This window comes from Melitaea cinxia, chromosome 8, assembly GCF_905220565.1.
Source record: "Melitaea cinxia chromosome 8, ilMelCinx1.1, whole genome shotgun sequence".
Classification (NCBI taxonomy): domain Eukaryota; kingdom Metazoa; phylum Arthropoda; class Insecta; order Lepidoptera; family Nymphalidae; genus Melitaea; species Melitaea cinxia.
Genome location: NC_059401.1, coordinates 15,685,870 through 15,702,839, shown reverse-complemented (window position 1 = coordinate 15,702,839; position 16,970 = coordinate 15,685,870). Strand labels below are relative to the sequence as shown.

General features: G+C 35.1%; 1 protein-coding gene across 1 annotated transcript; it reads left to right on the top strand.

Moving 5' to 3' along the window:
• Nucleotides 1-3,347: 3,347 nt before the first annotated feature.
• On the top strand, nucleotides 3,348-15,332 carry LOC123655920 (spermidine synthase). The gene is made up of 4 exons (XM_045591662.1): nucleotides 3,348-3,436; nucleotides 3,782-3,997; nucleotides 4,523-4,648; nucleotides 14,707-15,332. Exons 2-4 carry the CDS (start codon nucleotides 3,794-3,796, stop codon nucleotides 15,241-15,243), a joined length of 867 nt encoding a protein of 288 aa, XP_045447618.1. The 5' UTR covers nucleotides 3,348-3,436; nucleotides 3,782-3,793; the 3' UTR covers nucleotides 15,244-15,332.
• The last annotated feature ends 1,638 nt before the right edge of the window (nucleotides 15,333-16,970 follow it).

Sequence of the window (16,970 nt, the reverse complement as noted above, 5' to 3'; positions counted from 1 at the left end):
TTGGCTACGTTCCACTTCACGTCCGCAACGCCCGCACCGCCTATTCTATCGGTCCATCTAAGGTCCGTGGTCGTCGCGAGCGATCGCTCGACGTCATAGTTGACGTCACTGCTCGCGACCACATCGCCCTTAAAATATAGGTGGATCAAAGTTGACTTTCATCAAAATGTGGAGAGAATTAAAAAAAAACACTGTCAATGTCAAATCGTGAATGTTATCTCTCATTCGATTCATTGAATTAAGTTTTACTCCAATCCATGCGAAATATTCACTTACAACCCCCACAGTTGCATGTTTTTTCACCATGCCGCCATTTTCACCGAGCACACAGCTGATTAGCTGATACCTTACATCACCCAAATATGTGTTCCATTTAAAAACTTCACCTACTAGTATAACACCTGCGGCGTTTTTTATCTTTGTGCCTGAGAGATTAGTACGATAATGTCTTAACTTTTCGTTCGCGTCAACACCGCTGTTCATCGCTGCTATCGATGTGTGCGGTCACGTGGTACGGTGCGCACTGCACATGCCGGTTGAGTGATGCTTAAGTGTAATTGGTTAAATTGAGTGACGTTCAATTATAATTGGTTATATTTTAAAACATAAATGGGTGATGTGTGGTGAAATGATGAAAAAGAGAGAGAATGCTATTCTGTCTTCCTCGCACAGCACACTCAGCGCTCATCATGCCTCTGGCGGCTGTAAACCATTAAGCCGACGTATCCCTTGCGTACCCCCACCACTGTAGTTGCCCGATCTGAGTATAAGACCGCGAGCGTGAAAGTGAATGTGATCACTGATGTCAACTTAGGGGTTTTCCCTACAAATTTAGGGGAAAAAAGTGGGATGGAGTTTTTTAGGGGTGTCATATTTGTAGAAGTATTTGTAGGGATTTTTATAATTTCAAATATTTTTTTTTTTGTTTAACTGGCATTCGTCACAGTACCAATCTCAAATGCAAGTGTTGAACGTGCGTTCTCGATATATAAACATTGTGAAGAATAAGTTACGTAATAGAATATCTATTGAAATTCACACTGCAACGGAATGGTGGATCATGCACAACATTTCAACCATCCGCAAAAATGTTAAAATTATTTAATGTCAATATGTATGATTTTAAAAAGTCAAAATCTGAAGACAATGATTTGTTACTTGAATTTTTCGATAAAACATGAATAAAGAATTTTAAAAAATAATGTTGCTGAGTGAAATTACTTATTGATTGTTTGAAATTTATTTGTTTAATGATACCTTACTATTTATTTATTATTTTTAATGTATTATTTATTTAAATATATTTAATTATATATTCTATAAATAATAAATAAAATTTAGGGGGAATTTAGGGGTTTTTCATTTTGATCGGGGTTTTAGGGAGAAAAATTTTTGAAAGTTGGCAACACTGAATGTGATGTAGTGTTTATACTACCTATAGTACTCTGTGACCAGTATATAAGTGTATAATCTATGCTCTGTGATGTAGTCTGTGTAGCCAACCCTACAGTTTTAACTGTAGATCTACAGTTTTTTGGAAATTCTCTCAGTTTTTAGTTTAGGCCTTAAAATCTACAGTTTTTTGCTTAAGATGCTAGCGCCATCCATTTTGTTTGCTACGTAGTAGTTCGTGCACTAAGTCAGCTTAAGTAAAACCTACTATCATCGAACCGGAGGTAATGATCATCAATAAATTTAATAGATGGCGTTATTAGTAGACAGTCGTAGATTGTTTCAGTCGATGTTAGTTTTACCGACATTTTTTTTTCTTACTGGGAAATCCCCGCGAATGCTTTGACTGTCGAGATATATGTACTTGACCGTGTATTCAGTCATTCGTCTGATTGTTCGGTTAACGTTGTGAGTTGAGCAAAAAGTTACGAATATGCATAGCTGTAGTAGTGATAGTCGTAGATTGTTTCAGTCGATGTTAGTTTTACCGACATTTTTTTTTCTTACTGGGAAATCCCCGCGAATGCTTTGACTGTCGAGATATATGTACTTGACCGTGTATTCAGTCATTCGTCTGATTGTTCGGTTAACGTTGTGAGTTGAGCAAAAAGTTACGAATATGCATAGCTGTAGTAGTGATAGTGAGTCAGATGTTGATAAATCCCCAGCAAGAAAGAAGAAAACAGTGAGATACGAGCAAAAATTTATTGACTCTTGGCTCAACGATGAAAAGTTTAGCGGATGGCTTGCAAAAAGTAAAAAAAGGTAACACATATTTTTATTGCTCTGCATGCGACTATGATCGTAAATGCACGAAGAGATAATGATTTGACTTATCCTTCAATTTCATGCCTCCGATTGCATATTATCTACGACGTTGCATAAAGTTTCGAAGGACTACCGTATTAATATATTTTAAATGTACAGCACAAAATGTTTGATATTGTTTCTATTTATTTCGCTGAATTTGTGTGCATATTGAATTTTTATCTTGTTCCAGCTTTTTCCAGGTTTTTTGTCTTTTTTTTTAATTATTATTTTATTTATGTCTTTTTAGTCAGACAAATTACGTAATCGGTTCAATTCATTAAAACAGTTTACATCATGTGGTTGATTAAGTAATTTTTTAGGTTCAAGAGAACTGATAGCAAGCCTGGAGAAAGATCTCACTCTGCTCAAAGCAACGTAAGCCTGACCTTTAGCAAATAGGTGACTGCTTAAGTCAACAACTATTAGTTTTAATATAATGAAATTATTATTAAAATTATTTGTTTGTATTTGGTATTATGTATTTGTTATTGATTTTATTAATGTAATTGTAAATTGGTGTGACATTTATTAATTTTTATTTGTAATTTTAATTGTATGTTAACCCTGAAGTTGATCGTCGCCTACGAGGCGAGTTTGGCATGGCATAGGCGTGGGAAAGAGCAAAGACCACATTTTTTAAACTTTAATATTGTATTTCTTTATTAGTATTACGGTAATAATAATCATGATATACCTTTTTAAAATCCTTGTATTGTGCCCTTCAATTTGATAGTCATATTGTAGTATTTGAGAAAAAAAATTTTTTTCATTAATGGCTTCGCGCAGCCGCCATGTTTGATTTTTTTTAATGTCACCTATCTAAGAACACCTGGGCAGCTAAGATGAATCTAACGATACCTCTGTTATGTAAATCCGTTCAGTGAAGAATATTCCGTCAAGAATATTACATACATACATACAAGATACGCGCGAAAAACATAACCCTTCCTTGGCAGTCGGGTAATAAAAAGACAGAGCTGTAGATTTACTGTTTTTTAATTTGATATTTACAGTTTTCTACAGTTTTTTTTCTGGCATATCTACAGTTTAACTCTATGCTGGGGTTGGCAACACTGGATGTAGTGTCATTCAGCTCAGTGTCATCGAAACAAATCGAATGTCATTGACCGTGGTGATTTTGCGCCGTAAGGTTCACTGGTGTCAATTTTAAAAGGTTCGTTTAATAATTTGTAGTTTTTCTTAAAACTGAATAAGTATATCTTCATTATTCACTGTACAATATTTTTAAGGTTTTATTTTAAGAAATTGAAACAAACAATATTATTACAGTATTAATTTGAAGTAGTAAATTACCCACTTAAACTTGTTTTGAAGTAATTATTATTTAGAGGGCATGTAGGTACATGATTAACTTTTAATTTTATTTCTAATTTCAAATCAAACATTATTTATAAACGAATTGTGTGGCGGTAAAGAATTTTTATTTCAATTTAGACATATATAATATACAGTGAAATCAATAAGTAATATGATATAAAATTATTATTTGTTTTTCTAGAATTTATTAAATATGGATGTTATAAAGAAAAATTGGTTCACGGAGTCTTGTGAGTTGTGGCCAGGAAGCACATTCTCGTTTGAAGTGAAAGAAGTGCTGTACCACGAGAAGTCTCAGTACCAAGATATCCAGGTCTTCGACACCACCAGCCTTGGAAAAGTTCTTGTGCTGGATGGAATTATACAATGCACACAGAAAGATGAATTCTCTTATCAAGTAAGTGATTGCTAGTTTAAACTGAAAAGTTTATAAAATTACTTAATAACTGATTTTGTTTTTACTTATTACTGTTACAAATTACTTATAAGGAATATTCAGTACCAAAAATTTAAAATATGAAGAAAAACAACTGCAGCTTTTTTATTCCAAAAAAAAAAACTCCCTACATATAAACATTTTGTAATTAGTAATTTAAATGATAAATTTTTCTTTATTATTTATTTTATCAATATTTTCTCTACTTTGGAGACCTTCTGTAAGAGCACTTTTAGTTATATGGCCACCTTTTACTTTTCTTTAAAGTTATACTATTGTTATTTTCCTTAAGTAATTTCATACACAATAAAGTAATACATAAATAAATATAGGTAGTTTAATTCAGTTACTAATCTATAGTAATGTAATCATATTACAAATATACAAATATACATACAAAGCGGTCATAGAATAATTAAGACAAATGTCTAAATAAAAAAAAATTCCACTTCATTCCTATTATTTACATAATATTTTTATTACTAGGAAATGATATCTTTCCTGCCACTCTGCTGTCATAAAAACCCAGAGAAGGTGCTCATAGTGGGCGGGGGAGATGGCGGTGTTGCCAGAGATGTAGCCAAGCACCCTAAAGTCAAGGAAATTGTACAGGTATATTATACATTATATTATATTATGTATAAAATTCTAATAACTTTCATAATAACTATTATAAATTTTTATACATAAAAATATTCAAATTTATGTTTGTTGTTTAGAAGTTTTGTTTAACACTAAATTTTAATTGATTAATTCAGACGGTAATGTTTATAAGTAGTCAATTTGAAACTTTTTAAACAAAATTGACTAGATACTTGTACTATGGATTGAAACCTATTTTACCTTCTTGAAAACCAAATCTTATATTATAAATCCCTTAAAAATAATTTAAAAAATAGTAAAATATTTTTTAGTAGTTACAAATTAGTTCACTTTGAAATATTGATTTAAAAATAGAACTATGTAATAGTGGACTTGATTAGTTTTGAAAATAACGAACCAAATTATTCTTAATGTTCCTCGTTTTTATTATTCAGTCTTACCAAGGATAAAATACAGGTAATTTTTTTTACACTTTTCTAAGCTTTTGCAAATTATAATGTATAGAGAATGATTAGGACTTTTACTGAAATGCATGTTTAAGGAGGACCACATTAAAACAATATCAGTCAATAAAAAACAATAAATTTTGAATTTTTATTTGTGGTTATATATTTTATGATAGATTTGATATCAAAATGCGTATCAATTTTGCGGTTTTTTGTTCACACCAATGCGTGTGGTTTTTAACAAAATAATTTGGTTTTGTAAATTGCATCCACGAGTGAATAGATAAAAGTATATTACTGAAATTAATTAAAACAGGATATTTATCATGTTTTTTATTTTTATTTTCACGAGACTGAAGTTTGCGGGTAGATGTTGATGGCATTAGAAGTGTCCATACCGGACTACCTCTTTTATAATACAATATTACTTATTAATATTGTAAATACGATTGTTTAGATAAACTCATCGTTAGGAGACATCTGATAAATGAATTAGGATAAAGCTGGATATATTGACAGCTGGAGATCCAGACAACAAAACATATGAGAAAAAGTTTTTATTCTTAACTGTCCGTGTGACGCAGCTAGTGCTTGTCATAATTTACCACAATATTGTAATCAAAATAGTATTACAAAAATAGATGTAAATAATAATTTTGAAGTAAACTCTTAGACCAATGGAAGTCAAAGCGATAAAAATTATCTCGTTCGAAATAATAGGTCAACAATGTGGTCAATGTCAGATAACCCTTATTGAGACATACATATATTGTCCAGTAGCCTTCAAGATTAAGCTTATTTATTAAGTTTTTTGACCAAGATACGTCATTCCATCTTGTCAAGATACTCCGTGTGTGTATAAGTATCGGCAAAGGTCTTGAACGCTCGGCGGCTTAGTAATATAATGTAAGAACCTAGTGGGTGAAAGTTAGGTAGTTCCGGCCATGTCTAAAATATATGCGACCTTTTTATTTAAAATATTTTCGGGTTTTTATGTTCATTTGTATTATAAGGTACCAGAAACTTACAATAAATAGAACTCGGTTGTTTTTTAACCGACTTAAAAAAAGGAGGAGGTTACTCAATTCGACCGTATGTAATGTACATATACATATATATATTGATGTATGTTCGGGGATAACTCCATTGTTTATGAACCGATTTTGATAATTCTTTTTTTGTTGGAAAGGAGAGATATCTTCCTTCTGAGGTTCCTTATTTAAATAATTCGGGGATTCTGTAACACACTGATAAATGTGTCTATATATTAGTTTAACATCCTTACCTTAAAGCACAATTGTTCATTAGCTTAGAGTTTTTGGCGACTTCAATAAGAGGCGGTAGTTTAAAAAAATTAACCCAAATAAGCATGAATGATAAACTTTATTTTAGAGATAAGTTTTGCGTAGTTTAAATTTTTTACTACGCTCTTTATTTGGGACATAATTATACAAACAGAAAACTGGCAGGGGCTACGCCGTTTTCCCGCCGCTGTTGGTATTGGCGGGAACCATTTCGTCATAACAAAGGCGTTAAAATAAAAATAATGGACTTTTAATAAACGAATTACGAAATGATCAATAAAATTGTACGACAATACGATTGCCTCGTTTTGTGTTCCACTTCACATCATTCAAGTCATCTAAAATTAGGCACTGTGCAGGTAAAAGATCAGCGCTTAAGTTCCGTGCCGCTAACTATACTTACTATAAATAGATGATATTGTCACACATTCATGCTAGCGACCCCTTCGGCTTCGGCTTCGGCACGGGTTGATTATAAGTTCTAATTCCTAGCGACAGCGAGAGGCGTTGTTCCGACTGGTAGCATCCTTAAAATTCCTAAAATATAGACATATGCCATCGTAGAATTACAAAAGAAGATTACTTCCACCATTATGTTTTGTTATATCTTAAAGAGATAAAGGCGCGAGCGGCTCGTTTTATCCTAAATTTTTTATCAATTATCAATCCACATTAAAATTTGTTCACACAGGTTGGGGGACTTTGTTTTATAATATAAAGTGATAATATTCTTTGTACACTAATAAGAATATAGAACGGCCTTATCGCTGGAAGAGCGATATCTTCTAGACGACCTCGATATACGATATATTTAAAGCAATTAGGAATCGTCCATAGAATTTTTAAAAGAATAGTTTTTTAATGAAACAACTTTTTTCGGATTTTATCGCGGTTTATTATTAACTTTTATTCCCGACGTTTCGGATACTTTACAGCAACCATTGATTGATTGATTCGTTTAATGGCTTTCAGTTGTGCCAAAGTAGCACGGTTGATTCCGCCAATGTCACGTAGAGTGGAGAACACACGAAGGAGATTAATTGGTCGGTGCAGTAGAGATAACAGTCTCTATTTAATTTTGAAAATAGGCAAAATAGTCAGACTTTCATTGTTACACCATAACCTAAAACAACACAAACATGTAATGTTAAACTAAGACTACAGCTGTTAGTAACTAAACTATTACAAAATAATTACACTAGGACAGACATGATTTATTTACAACTTAATTTTATTTATTTCAAAATATTTACACAAAAATCTTCAATAGGGACTAAACACCAACATTAACAAACATTGAACATTTATAGGGCGGGGAATATCACGGGGAAGGATGTCATATATAGGACGGATGAGTTTGGGACAGGAAAAAAGGATGTGGGAAACCGTGCCTTCGTCAAGGCCACATTCACACAATGAGTGGTCACGAACTCTGATTTTGGCCAGATGAACAGGTGTACACGCATGACCAAGACGTAAGCGACATATGCTAGATGTTACCCAACGACGAGCATGTCTATGAAGAGAAAACCAAGGGCGTCTTGGGATGTCTGGTTGTATGTTTGAGTAAAATTTACCCTTTACCAATTTTGATGAACTCCAAGATAAATTCCAGGACTTGTCCATATGGATTTTGGCTAGGGAACGAAGGTCTTGGCAGGAGTTTTTGTAGTGATTAAGGATACCAGTTTGGATTGCAGCTTTAGCACATGAATCTGCTGTCTCATTGCCTGCAATGCCTGAATGGCCTGGAATCCAGACGAGCAGAATATGCAGACCCTTTTGACTGCAAGAGAGCAAAGCCTCTCTAATCTTAAAAACAATAGAAATTTTCAATTTGCTACGAAAGGGATTTTCCTTAATGGCTAAGAGACAACTTAGTGAGTCAGTGAAAATTACCGTCGGTCCTAAGTCATGGGAGAGGGCAAAGAGGATGGCTTCCAGTATAGCAATAGCTTCACCGGAAAATACAGATGTTTCAGGGGGACACTTAAATTGGAGAATGATTTTAAATTTAGGGATCCAGCAGGCAGCACCAACACAGCTGGACGGGGAAAGTTTAGATGCATCGGTATATATATGATGATGATTTAACCAATTTTGATGAAGAATTTCTTGAAATTTTAACTTTATACCAGGATCTCCTTTTTTCAGACCCAAATCTGTGACGATAGGAACATTGAAGGTAAGGGCTTTGAAGGAAGTAGAGAATAAGGGATTGATACAAAAGGTTGAGAGAGGATTTGGGAGGTTTGAAAATTTGGTGTAGCTGATTAAAATGTAGGAACGTGGCCGGTTTGGGTTGCAGAGTTGGGAGAGCTTGTTGAGTTTAGGCCAAAGAGGATGGGAAGACAACTGTAATGATTTTATGACAAAACGATCGCTTAAAAATTGTCTTCTGATTTGCAAAGGAGGGTCAACACACTCAACCTGTAGGGCATTAGTAGGCGACGATTTCATGGCACCTAGGATAATCCGTAGGCTTTTGTATTGGATTTTATTTAACTTTTGTGATAGTGACTTACTAATAGGGTCTAAAACAAACGGACAATAATCCATATGACTACGTACAAGGGCATGATAAATTAATTTTAAACAGTAGGGATGTGCACCCCACCATACACCTGATACTGCTCTTAATACATTAAGTGATTTTTCACACTTTTTGGAAATATATTCTATGTGGGAAAATCCATTCAGTTTGCTGTCGAGTATTATACCAAGAAATTTTGCCTTGTCCACCAGGTTGATGCGCTCACCCTGATAAACCAAATCAAAGACAGGGGCTACTCTTTTCCTCGTAAAGGTGACAGCCTGGCATTTGTTTATCGATAAGGATAGACCGTTGTCATCCAGCCACTGGCCTAGGTAATGCAAAGCAGAGTTAAGTCGAAAAGATAAATTTTCTACTGAATTTGAACTATGATATAAAACAATGTCATCTGCATACTGCAAAACGTTACAAAAGTTATCAACAGACATATCGAGATCATGTGTATAAATACTATAGAGCAAGGGACTGAGGACAGAGCCTTGAGGGAGACCCTTCCAGATAAATCTGGGAGGAAGCACAAATAGTGGATGTCTCACAGATATTGTTCTACAAGATAGCATACTGCATATAAAATGAACCATTCTTGGCGGAACACTCAGCTGGTGCATTTTCTGCCTGAGTATCGGAAGAAGGACACTATCATATGCAGATGCTATGTCCAGAAAAATGCCTACAAGATATTCTCCCTTAGCAAAAGCTAATCGAATGTCTGTTGTGAGTAAACTTAAACTATCAGTTGTGCTGAAACCCTTCCGAAAGCCAAATTGGGAGGGAGACAGAATGTTTCTACTTTCCACTATCCATTCCAGGCGATTTTTCAAAAGGTGTTCAGTAACTTTTGCCAGGGTAGACGATAAAGCAATAGGACGATAAGAATTACTGTCTAGGGGATTTTTACCTTGTTTTAATATTGGGATAATAACTTGAGACTTCCATGATTGCGGGACGATTCCTGTCATAAACAAGGTGTTAATTATGTAAAGATAGCAATGTTTTGCTTTATCATTTAAATTTTGGATAAGAGAGTATGGAATGCCATCTTCCCCAGGTGTTGAATCTTTCAGTCCATTCAGAGCACACTGAAGCTCAGAAAAAGAAAAGGGGGCATCCATTTCATCCGAGATAGATGCTGGCATTGAAGTAAAGATATTGTCCTCACAAGGGACAAAGGGAGGGGCGAGTTTGTCTGCAAAATCATTAAGCCATACAGAAGGATCATTAGAGGACAGGCTATCAGAGGCTAGGGAGCGGCGAAATTTTTTAAGTTGGTTCCAAACTAGACGTGGAGGAGAGCGGGGAGTAAGGGATTCACAGAAGCGAATCCAACAAAATTTTTTCTTTTTTGACACCAAGCGTTTAAACTTGGCATCCAATTTTTGATACCTGATAAAGTTTTCAGGGCACATGCTCAGAGAGTATGCGTTTTCTGCTTCCGATCTTAGTTCAGCCAGGCGTTTGCAATCCTCATCCCACCAGGGGGTGGAAAGCAAACGTGTTTTTGAGTGGTGCATTTTAGGAAAATGGGTATTAGCAGAATTTAAAATAGCATTAAGAAAAAGATCATAACAAATTGAAATATTTCCATCATCTTGAGAACCAGGGAGGATGTCAATCATGCTATCAACAGATTCAGCATAAGCAGAGAAATTAGAAAACTTCAATTTAAATTTAATAATAGGGATAGGGTTAGGAGGCAGGGAAGGTCGTAAATGCATAGCAAGGATAATGGGAAAGTGATCACTGCCAAAAGTGGATGGAAGGACTTTCCAGGACAACATAGAAGCTAAGGAAGGGGAGGCTAAGGAAAGGTCTACAGCAGATTTGGGGTTCTGATTAGGATAAGCTCTTCGAGTTGGTGAACCATCATTGAGAATGCAAAAGTTGAATTCATCAAAGATGTCCAACAACAGGAGAGCAAAACCATCAGTAAGGTGGGATCCCCAGGAGGTGTGATGGGAGTTTAAATCTCCCATGACAAGAACAGGGCTAGGAAGAGAAGAAAAGATAGAACGGAGTTCAGGGATAAGGAAAGGACTAGGATGAGGAATATACAGAGATAAAAAGGAAATGTCACAGGATCTAATAATGGAAGGATTATGCAGGTTGATTAAGGATAGGATTTCATGTTTTTTGGGGTGGATGCTCTTACAGTTCCATTGAAGGAAGCTGAGTGGGGCCATTTTTAAGGATAGAAAAGAGTTGAGCAAGTGATGCGGCAACGTTGGGCGGTAAGGACATATCATTACATGTAGTAATAATACTAAGGATCATTTGGGCGAGGTTTTCTAATAGGTTACTACTATAAGGGGTTAAGGGACTTTGAGGGTTGTTTAGTGCACAACCATTAGGGAGAGAGGAAGGGATGTCACCTACAATGGATTGATGGGCTTGTTTTTCGTACCCTTTGCCTAGAGCGGCTACAGGACGAGGATAATGCGTTACCGTTTTACGATAGGACCTATTCGGTGAAGAAGGGGGTTGTGTTGAGGAGGTGGGAATATATACTGGGGGAGTGAACATTTCCTTTGTCATCTCTGCATATGACCGACGAACAGGAGGATAGCGAGAGGATGCTTCTATATAGGATATGTTATCCGTGGACATATCGGTTTTAATTTTAATTTGACGGAGGTATTCAGGACAGTCCTTCTCGGTAGTAAAATGCCTACCAGAGCAATGTAAGCAAGTGGCATTTTCTTTAGTTATGTCGCATGACTCACCTGTGTGCGATTGTGAACACTTGTAGCACCTTGGCTGTGACCTGCATTGTGTCTTAATGTGGCCAAAACGGCAACAATTTAGGCACTGTATGGTAGGTAAATTATAGGTCTCAACTGGTAAGGATGTGTGTAACGAAAAAACTCTACTTGGGAGAATTTGACCTCTAAAAGTTAGAACCACTGACTGGGTTGGGACCCAAGTGACTACGCCTTCCTGAATGTTTTTGCGATTCAGCCTACGAGCTTTCATAATTGAACCGCAGCCAGAGGGGAGCTCTAATGACTCCACTAATTCCTCCATTGACCAGTCAACCGGAATACCCTTTACAAGACCCATTCGAGTTATATTGTAAGTCGGTACAGAAGCATTGAACTTACACATTCCTAATATGGGATTTTTTAAGAAATCATTTGCAGTTTGAGCTAAAATAAATTCAACAGAAATTTTGTTTCTGCCTACATTTTTAACACCGTCTTTCACAACCGAGCCAATTTTGTGTGTGTGTAAAAATTGGCCGAATTTCAAAGCGCGAATAGTAGTTCCTGAGGCTGGGTCTGGGGTTTCACGGGAAACATGGACAATGAAGGGACCTTTGTCATCATCAGAGTAACTCTTAGGGCCTTCGGAAAAGGATGGGTGTGTGTAAAGAGATTGTATTGACGGGCTAGCCGTGGATGGATGTACAATAATTTTTTTAGAAGAGGAGTCGCTGGAAGAGTCAATAGCTGGGCGTTTTCGTATATTTTGATGAGAGGAAGAGGATTCAGATATTATATTTCGATCGTCAGTAGAACCACCCGTATCTGGCGGGTCTACAATAAAAATGTTAGTTTAACCACTAATCCCACAATAATCTACTATTTACACTGTAAACAATAAGAAATAAGACACCAAGATCACTAAAACACGTGTGTTGACCACAGCTGTCGCAAGCGGACCTTCAAAAAAAAACTACAGCAACCATGGTCACGGGAGGACTGAGGTGTCAGACGTCCCAACGTTACAAAGTTATTCGAAACTACCCGACATACATCAATCTTAATATATATAAATCTCGTGTCACAATGTTTGTCCTCAATGGACTCCTAAACCACTTAACCGATTATAATAAAATTCGCACACCATGTGCAGTTCGATCCAACTTGAAAGATAGGCTACTTGGAAGATATACCAAAATAAAATATTTTGGTATATTAATTATTATATTTAAGAAAAAAAATAAAGAAAGCGGTACAAAGTTCGCCAGGTCAGCTAGTATCTTATACAGTCCTATCTACGCAGAAAGTGCTAATTGAGTCTTTAATCTGTGATGAATTATGCTTGGTTTTTGATTTAATTATATTAATAATGGGGTCCCAAGCAGGTGGTAATTGCCAGCCATCTTCTCTATTGAAATTTGGATGTTTTTTAATTTCAATAGCCTCACGGATCATCCTTGTTTGGAATCAGAATAGTTTTTATTATATTACTAACTGTGTAGTTCGCGTCATGTAAAAAGAACGCTGAAGGAAAATGGAGGGGGTGCGTTTGCGCATGCGTATACTCGCGCACAAAAGTACTATTGTTTTATTTTTTAATTACACTTTCACTCGCGGCTTCCTATAATGGTTATTGGTAGATACATTAAAAATAATAAAAATACCGGTGCGAATACTTCGGACTAAATAAGTATAATAATTATCACTTTACAAAATTACATTTTTTTTTTCAAACAAAAGCATTAACAAATTTTTTAGTTATTGAAATGTCGTATTCAAAAATATTAATTATCTGTACTCTCGATATTCGTATCTTAATAGTTTTTATGTATTTAAAATGATAAATTGATATTTTTTTTTTTAGTTATATAAATAGTAAATGGAGCTTTACAAGTGTCCGTATGCTAATGTGTTGTGAAAGTAAGTGATAAATGCGGAAAAAACGTGAATTACGATTGACAGTGGTTTGTTTACCAAATAAGATTGTTTCAAAAAATGGACAGTACGAAAAAGTTTTTTCAAGAGTTGGCAGCACTGTAAATCGCCTTTTGCGCATTTTGACAACCAGCGTTCTTTTTACATGACGCGAATTATATATTATAAATAATTTTTCTCACTTCTCTATGTAAAACTATTTCGTAATTTAAAACTTTTGTGCGCGATAATAATTTGAGTCGACGTCGAACTGTCAACCGCTGTCAACCAATAGCACATCGGCAAGCATGCGACACGTGATAAACACTCCCGTCCCCCTACCCCTTACCACCAAATAGACCGATAAATCGCTTCTGCGCAGCTTCAAGGCCAGCGTTCTTTTTACATGACGCGAACTATACCCTGCGCGCGTTGCTACGCCTTTTTTGTCGTACTAACTCAGAAACCTTTTGTGGACTCATGCACAAAACTTCAGAGGATCATGACATGATTAAATGCATAGTTTACGATTCTATAAACGACATACAGACAAACATTATTTTTATATAATATATAGATTTCAGATGATATACATGTCACAAACTTGAAAGATTAGGTGATAAGTTTAATCTATGCCTAAGAATAGGAGAAATTATTTAGGATTAAAATATTAATAACAATTTACATTACATTGCTAGTTTAATGTGATGACTATAGTCTATTCGCGTTAAGAAGTTAGTCAGTACCTAATCGCTATCACCTGATATACCTTATAGCGATCGTTACACATAGTAGGGAACATCTCCTCAACCCGCAGTGGAGCAGCGTGGTGGAGTAAGCTGCAATCCTCTTAAATGCAAAGAAAGGCCTTTGCCCACACTAGGATGTTACGGGCTGAATGCATGCGCTGTCATTTAGCTTAGCCACGCTTTTTGATCAATGAAGTCGTGTTCAAATTGACCAGTTGTAGTAAGAAATTCATGCAGGCGTTTTAATTTCCTAAGATTAAATTAGTCAAGAGATGCGTCTAAGTTATCTGACAATATAAGTCACTATTTCCTTAACGCCAATAAACTAGAAATAATCACTATGTACAAACTAAGAATTACAGTCTACAAATACTAAACTCTTGTTTGTGGTACTATTTCAGGTTGAAATCGACGCTAAAGTAATAGAAGTTTCGAAGAAGTATCTACCCTTCATGGCCGTCGGTTTCGAGAGCAAAAAGCTGACATTACACGTAGGAGACGGCTTCGAGTTTATGAAGAACCATAGCCATGAGTTTGACGTCATCATAACTGACAGTAGCGACCCTATCGGACCAGCTGTCAGCCTGTTCCAAGAAAATTATTTTGAGCTAATGAAAACTGCGTTAAAACCAAACGGCATAGTATGTTCACAAGCGGGAACCTTCTGGGATAGTATAGATTTAGTTAAAAATACTTTACGTTTCTGTAAGAATCAGTTCCCTAAAGCGGCGTACGCTACAACATCTGTACCGACATATCCTTGCGGCCAAATAGGTTTCGTGATTGGTTCTTTAGATGAAAGCATTAAATTTGACCAGCCAACAACGACATTCACAGATCAAGAAATTAAAAATATGAATTTGAGGTACTATAATAATGACACACACAAAGCCGCATTCGCGCTCCCTACCTTTGTTAAATCTCAAATTGAATCTTAATTGTATGAAACTGTGTACTTACTCGTGCATTTATTTTATGTTTTTCAATTGATATAAACTTATGAAATACAATTTTCGAATCTTTTAGATATAAGTGTTTTAATAATAATATTTATTGCCGTATCTACGATCTGTTAAATCAGTGGTCAATATTTATAAGACAAAAAAAACGCATATTTATAAAATGTTTTTTTTTTTTTTGTTATAGTGGTTATTACATTTCTACTCTATTGGAGTTACCGCGATTATCATTTGTCACCGGTGACCAACGTCGCCGAAATATCGAGAGGTATAATAATAATAATGTACATTAGTGATCGTGAAAGTTTGAAACCTTATATAGTATTCTCGAGTATACTACTTTTATGTTGAATAATGCAAAACGTTGAATCCAAGCGTGTAGAACGTGCTTTAAGACTCATATTATAATCTAAGGTCCCAACGACACTAGTACGACTCCGATAATCTTTAGACTGAATAACAACGGGAATTTAATATATTTACATTTCATCACATTCCATATTTTTTATATAAATGTTTATTAAAAGTAAGTTCAATTTTAGAGCAATCGAATTTTTTTAAATAGATATTCGTTTGCTTTATAAATTGAACGGTAATAAATAATGTTGTGATAAATAAAATCAAAATATATATTGCACGAAAAATGAATATTTTTATATTGTTGCTTACATTTTATATTTATTGTTATATCGGGGATAATAAATTAATTTTTTTAAAGACATTGTTTTTTCATTTTGACCATAGATTTCGAGTTTATTAACTATCTATTACAGTTTTCGGTTTTCGTCAAGCGTCACGTCGGCGTAACCTGCATTTATATATTTTAAGCTGTGCGTCTAAATGCTCATAATCGTAAATAACTTTCCGAAATTTTACTTTTATTTACTTTCAAGTCCAATATTTCTTTAAAAAATCTTTTATATTCACGAGCAACGAATAAAACGGCCGCTCTTCCTATGATATGATACGTACGGGTTTTGGTAATACTTTTGGCTGGCCGTTGGTCCCGCCGCCCGCGGTTTTGACTTGTCTCGTTTAAAGTATTTTTATTGGACGAAGCACTCATGAAACTTTTGACCTCATGGGCTCATGGGATAATGCCAAGTGTAAAGCACGCCTTTACAGTTTGCGTACGAGATCTTTTTTTTGTAGTTTCGCGATATTAGCAAGTCTTACTCAAGGGGTATTGCAGTATCACCGGTGATATATATGGAATTTTGCGGGACTTTAAAATAACACATTGTATTTTTATCTATACAAAATTAGTTGTTTTAAATTAAATTATATACGATTAAAGCGTACCCTTGAAATGATTGAAGAAATTAGGTAAATTATAACAAACGTTTATTCAGTTTTTGTTTTCGTGAGGTATGCTCTGGTCTATATTCCCATTGTCTATTCTTGTCTACATCTTAAGCATTTCTCTATGCTCCATGATCTTATAATAAGTCAGTGGACAAGTGTCAGTACAGCGCCCTCTCTGGATCCAGTTCCATCCAATGCGAAGTCACTAAAATAATATATTTGAAATAACCGCCATAAATAGATGTGACTATTTCTCGTTGACTTTATTCTTAAGTAAGAACAAGTTATCCAAGGTAATTTTTTAATTATATATAAAAACTACTACCCAACCTCTCCCTTACTACCTTAATCAGTACAGGAACAACAGTACCTACTCGAGGGCAGTGTTATTTAGTTATGGT

What these genes read in the sequence shown, in the direction of transcription:
- LOC123655920 (XM_045591662.1), top strand. Translation starts at nt 3,794, where the DNA reads ATGGATGTTATAAAGAAAAATTGGTTCACGGAGTCTTGTGAGTTGTGG. An exon ending in AAGATGAATTCTCTTATCAA is followed by an intron (nt 3,998 to 4,522) that starts GTAAGTGATTGC and finishes TTTTATTACTAG; the next exon opens with GAAATGATATCTTTCCTGCC. An exon ending in AAGTCAAGGAAATTGTACAG is followed by an intron (nt 4,649 to 14,706) that starts GTATATTATACA and finishes GTACTATTTCAG; the next exon opens with GTTGAAATCGACGCTAAAGT.